General features: G+C 38.7%; 1 protein-coding gene across 5 annotated transcripts in view; it reads left to right on the forward strand.

Moving 5' to 3' along the window:
• The window catches only part of map7b (microtubule-associated protein 7b), a 45,508-nt gene that overhangs the window by 30,188 nt on the left and 9,320 nt on the right, over positions 1-6,000 (forward strand). For 3 of the 5 annotated variants that reach the window (XM_037685832.1, XM_037685829.1, XM_037685831.1), the window contains 3 exons: positions 1,427-1,522; positions 2,511-2,630; positions 4,063-4,211. In XM_037685832.1, the coding sequence (XP_037541760.1) occupies positions 1,427-1,522; positions 2,511-2,630; positions 4,063-4,211 (365 nt within the window). The remainder of the gene's footprint in view (positions 1-1,426; positions 1,523-2,510; positions 2,631-4,062; positions 4,212-6,000) is intronic. The other 2 variants (XM_037685830.1, XM_037685833.1) reach the window with 1 other exon arrangement.

A 6,000-nucleotide genomic window follows, 5' to 3' on the forward strand; every position in this document is an offset into this window, starting at 1 on the left:
TATTTTAGCTGTTTTTTTAAAAGAAGTCCAACTAAGGAGTGGGTTTGCAAATTAGCCTGTGGCTATAAAACCTTCGTACAAAACAACGGTTGCTTTGTTTTTATCATGCAGCGTTTATTGTGCTGTCCTTGATCAAATAAACTTGACTGATCCATCCATGATCTGCCTTTGGATGCACCATTTTTAATTGTGGGGTTCTGTGGAAAGGTTATGACTCCATGATATATTATTTGTTGTGGATTTTTCTCTAATTGACCTGTCTGGAAAAACGGGGTTTAATTCTGACCAGATTTATGAGTTAATGACTCGTCCGGATGGTGTTGTGACCAAAGTGGAGAGTTCCCACCTTAAAACATCTTCAATCCCTAAACTATTGTAACGGTTCATGTGAATGCCACTTTGTAAATATTTACATCATAATCAGTTTTGTGTTACATGATTATTTACATGAAGTGATAAGTTTCGTTCAGCTGCTCCCTTCTTCAGGGGTCACCAAAGCGAGCGAACTCACATGAAACATTTGGCAATTGTTTTACGCTGGATGCCCTTCCTGACGCAACCTGGGCTCGAACCTGCAACCTCAGGATTACAAGACCACGACACTGACCACCGAGCTACCAAAGCCTCAATTATTTACATGGAATAGATTAACTACCTGGAGAAAATGTCACAATATTCCTGCCAGAATAATTGTGGAATACAAAAGTGACAATAATTTCACAGTTTTGCTTTTTTTTATTCATAAAGCACCTTGAAATTGTTGAGATTGGAGTTGTTTTAAGAAATCAGCAGTCCACTTTGGTCTTGTTCCCACTCTAACATTTAGCTTGTTAATCTGCTCAGATTAATCTAAATTTTTCCAAGCCAAAGCTATGTATACAGTTATCTACAACAGGTAAGATATTGTTTATAACCTTTCCACAGTTCAAAACCTCTGAACTATTCATTTAACACTTGGCTTGGTTATTCTGTGATGTACAGATTAGAGTTTAATCATTCTGATATAAAAACTGAGTCTGTTTTTACTCAAATGGATGTTGTTGTTTTTTTAATATAAGGAAGAAAAAAAAACACTTAAGATGTGCAATAATCTGCAGAAACAGAAAAGACTTGTGCATCTATATTGATTTTATCGTTCCTGTGATCATACTGTTATTTTAAAACTACAAATTGCTGTAAAACCATATTCATCACTTTTACACCCAAATATGTTAAGGAAGAAACAATCGTTTCGTCCTAAAATGAGACCTTTTTTATTTTTTTTATGTACCTGGCTTTAATAAGATGTTTGTTCTCAAACATTAAAAAGGAAGCTCCCATTAGCACTTTTCTTAAAATGCTAAATATTGTTTTAATAAAATGTTGGTTTTTGTGTGACATTCACGTTTAGGTCGTATAATTCTTGATGTTTGTATGTTGCTAACAGGCTTACAGATGAGAACAGTCTCCACTCCTGTCATAAACAAAGCTCTGTCCAAACCTCGTTTACATCAGGGGAAGACCACGCTGCACAAAAACACAGGTCTCCTTGGTCTCTCGTTGTACGTTGGACATGTTGACAAACAAAAAGCTCATGGGCTGGAAACTGTGAATGAGTCCAAAAATATTATTGTGGTGTTATAAAGACAATGCTGTTATTGGAAAACATCCTGATCAATAATCCTCTAGTTACAGAATGATGTGATCGTTTAATATATTTACACTATTTATGGTTCCCTGTACACGTGCACATGTTTACACTTGTGTTGGACCAGCGGGATTGAGTTTTTTTTTTTTTCACAGTCCCATCGTAACCCCTTTCTCTAATAATCCTCTGGAGGATAATCTTGTTGTTTTGTGGTCCACCATTTAAATCCTGACTGGAGAAGTGACTACCACCCTCTTTACAATTAGATTTATTTATCCGTTTGGTGCTGGAAATTTGATAAATGCAACTATTATTAATTTGTTGCTAAATAAAGCTGCAACCCATTACAGACACACGAACGCCACGCGGTTAAGTCTAACAGAGAAAGTACAGATGACTCATTCAGTTCAGTTTTCAGCCCCCATCTTTTCCCTGCATCCTGAAAACTAACACAGCACTGCAAAAGCTGCATGATATCTGTCCCAAGTGGTCAAACTGCTAGTTATCATGATCATTTTTAAACATTTTAATAGAAACCAGGAAATTATGGGCAGACGTCCAACTCGCTTGCATAAAATGTGTAAGTGTGATGAGATGATAAAGATTATTTGTGTAAAATGCAGGTGCAGTGTGATCATTCTCATATATTGCTCTCCTTTCTGCATTTTCCTCATTTTGTTTGGACTTGGTTTCACAGTGTTTGCTTCATGTAATACCCAGTCTGGTGCATGTGGGTGTGGTGAGCATGGTGAAACTTCACTGCTGTGCGGTCGACGGGAAGGTGAAGGCTTTGAGCGGTTACAAACAACCTAACTGCTTGGGCTGATCGGTGGGTTGTTTAAATTATGGCCTCTGTCAAACCTCCGCTGTTCCCTGTGTCCAGGCCTGCGCCACCTGCCCTTGACGCCATGGGAGAGCAATGTGGTGAACCGTCTGCAGCAGCCAACACACTCCTACCTGGCCCGCAGCCGCAGCGCCATGAGCTTGTCCGGAGAGCAAACAGGTAGCGTGCACACAGCCCTGCTCAGGAGGGGTCGGCTGTAGACATGAAATATTTCACTCATGAATTTAAAATTATTTATAAAATTTACATCGTCAGTGTCTTGAACACAGCAGTTTGGGATGTTAATAGGATTAAGCCAGATTTAAAGCATTAAACTGTCTGAAACTTAATTTAACAACCTGTATACACACACACACACACACAAACACTGACATCCCAACAAATAAGCTGTTCAGGAAGTATTAAAGCATTGCCCTGACTCTTTACCTTCATTTACAAAAGCAGCTTTAGCTTTTAAACTTTATTTTTCTTGCATCATTATTATTTTTCTTTTATAGACTATTACAAAAATTAGAATATTACCAATCAAGAGGCCAAATGTGCAGCCGCTCATTTAGTTTGTATGTTTTGACATGTATCTAAAAGTTAGGGAAAATTGTATTTTTGACATCTTGCATAATTTTTTTAACCCACTGAGCAACAGTTCACTGTAGTTTTTTTTTTATTTTTTAATTTAGCAGGTTTTTTTCTTAATAAATGGTCGTGCTCATATTCAGCCATTCCCTCTTTATTTACACACAGTTAACGCTACAGTAATGCTTTAATTCGTTCCTTGTGTTTCTGTCTAGACCTACATGTTCACGTCCTCCTATTTGTTTTGTGTCAAATATAATGAATGGTTTGTTTTGCTTAAATAATAATGTTTTGTCCATTTTGTGGGTATTTCACTTGTCGTATTTTTCGGACTATAAGGCACACTTAAAATCCTTTAATTTTCTCAAAAATAGACAGTGAGCCTATAATCTGGTGCGCCGATTTTATGTGGTTATTGTGAATGAGTTGAATGAAGTTTGACTTATCTGACTGTTTTGTTTCGCTTAATGCGCATTATAATGGGGTTATAATGATTACATGATTAACTCTGTTTTCCTTAGAATTCTGGAAAACAGACCCGTTCATTGATATTGCACCTTGTAGTCCGAAAAATATTGTAAATTTATGGGTTGCTAAACCTGTCAGATCTTTGCAGCAATAGTGTGAAGTTCTCTTACCTGATCCGTTAGGCTTACTAATTCTTTCTCTTTAATTCTTCGTCGAGCTATGCCCAGGAGATGGTTTCAGTGTATTTGCAGCTCTTCTACTAATCAGTAGCACTAACACTTTTCTTTCTCTTCTGTTCTGTTCCTATCAAACATCATCTCTTCACTTTTTCTAAACCCTTCACTGAACCTTCCTAAATCCATGGCTCTTTCCTTAATATTCATCTAAACTCCTCCTTGTTGTTTTCTGTCTTCCTGATCATCTGATCCTTTTTATTAAATCCTTGCTGATTTTCCACACACCACCGTTCCGATTCACACCTCCTTTAAAACACTCCTCCCTGCCTCCACCTCGTACATCACTGTAGCCATGCCTGTGTGTCCTCGCTCAGTGTCCTGCCATCCCATGGGCGCTATGTCCTTCAAGGCCCTGCAGGCTCAGAGTCTTCCTCACTGTCGCAGCCAGGAGAGGAGCCTCAGCAGGGAGACGCCGTCCACTGCGTCCAACACCCCACGGAGGAGGACCACTGGGACGACGCAGGTAAGAGATGGATCATCAAAATATAAAATACCCCATCTAAGAACATTAATAATAATGGAACGGGTAACTATTTTTTTTATCTTCAAGTGCTGATGTAAAATAATCTGTTCATACTTGTTTCCTATAACCAACAATTTATTTGTGTTTTTTATGGTTTTTGTAAATGTCACATAAATTATCAATTTATTGTCCAATACTAAGGCGCAACATCAAAATCTTTGCTAGCTTGGGTATTATTAATGCCCAAGCTGGCTAATTAGTAGTATTTTTATAAACTACTGGTACTTTTTTTTTATTTTAATTGCTTTTTGTTGAATTATTGTCTGTTTGTAATATACCATACCATACCACTTTATTTATAAAGCACTTAAAACAGCAACAAGGCCAACCAAAGTGCTGTACAGACAAAACAACAGGTAACACACAAAGCAAAATACAAAATGAAGTAAATCAGAATATAGACAAAAAAACGATGCAGATAATGACGACAAACCAGTGTAGAGCATACAGGATCTAAACACAGATCATCTTGTGTTGAAAGCTATTGAATAGTAGTGAGTTTTTAAACGGGACTTGAAAACCGAGAGGGAGGGGGCCTGTCTGACAAGCAGAGGTAACTCGTTCCAGAGTCTTGGTCCTGCTACAGAGAAGGCCCTGTCACCTCTGCGCTTGACGAGTTCCTGGAACTGTGAGGAGCAACTGGTCCACTGACCTCAGGGAGCGTGGTGGGACATACGGTTGTAGCAAATCAGAGAGATGGGGGGGGGGGGGAGACACTGTTCAGTGATTTGTAGACATACATGAGTATTTTGAACTGGATTCAAAAGTGAACCGGTAACCAGTGCAGTGAGGCCAAAACTGGTGTAATGTGCTCTCTTTTGCCTGTACTGGTTAAAAATCGGGCTGCTGCATTCTGGACCAGTTGTAGTCGTGCAATGGAGGTCTGACTGATACCAAACAGGAGCAAATTGCAGTAATCAAGCCTAGATGTAATGAATGCATGTATTTCTGTCTCCAGGTTCTTTTTGGACAATATGGGCTTCAGTTTAGACAGCCGCCTCAGTTGGAAGAAACACGATTTAACAATAATGTTTACGTGACTGTTAAGTTTCAGGGAAGGGTCCATTATCACGCCCAGATTAGTGACTCTTTGTTTTTCTGACAGGGTTAGAGCGGAAAGGTCGATGCAGTGGTTTGTGATGGCCGTGATATTGTTTATAAAGCCTCAAAACGCAACTATTTCTTATCTCAGACCTCCAGAAATCTAAATGACCCCAACAGATTCTGGAAAACCATCAAATCTCTCTCAGGCAGCCCCCAATCATCTGACCTCCCATCACAACATCTCATTAACTCTGTTCCTGTGTCAAATAAGCACAAGATCCTGAACTGTTTCAACAAACATTTTGTTGCTTCTAGTTCTTTATTTGACACAGTTACTAATGGAAAATCAGCCACTTCACTTAATAACCAAACTTCTACAAAAACCCTCCTACAAGTCAATCCTCAATTAATCGCACATTCTCTTTTTTTCCGTTCTCAGTTAGTGAGGTAAATAAACTGTTAAAAAGATCTTGATCCTAAAAAATTTGCAGGTCCAGATGAACTTCCACCTTATTTCTTAAGGCTGGCCGCTCATATCATCACAGTCCCTGTGACCAGGGCCGGATTTAGGAGGATGGGGGCCCCTGGGCTGGAGTCAGGATGGGGGCCCCTGGGCTGGAGTCAATATATGGGGGTATTATATATATATATATATATATATATATATATATATATATATATATAT

The sequence above is a fragment of the Nematolebias whitei genome, chromosome 12 (assembly GCF_014905685.2).
Source record: "Nematolebias whitei isolate Nwh7 chromosome 12, NemWhi1, whole genome shotgun sequence".
NCBI classification, from domain to species: domain Eukaryota; kingdom Metazoa; phylum Chordata; class Actinopteri; order Cyprinodontiformes; family Rivulidae; genus Nematolebias; species Nematolebias whitei.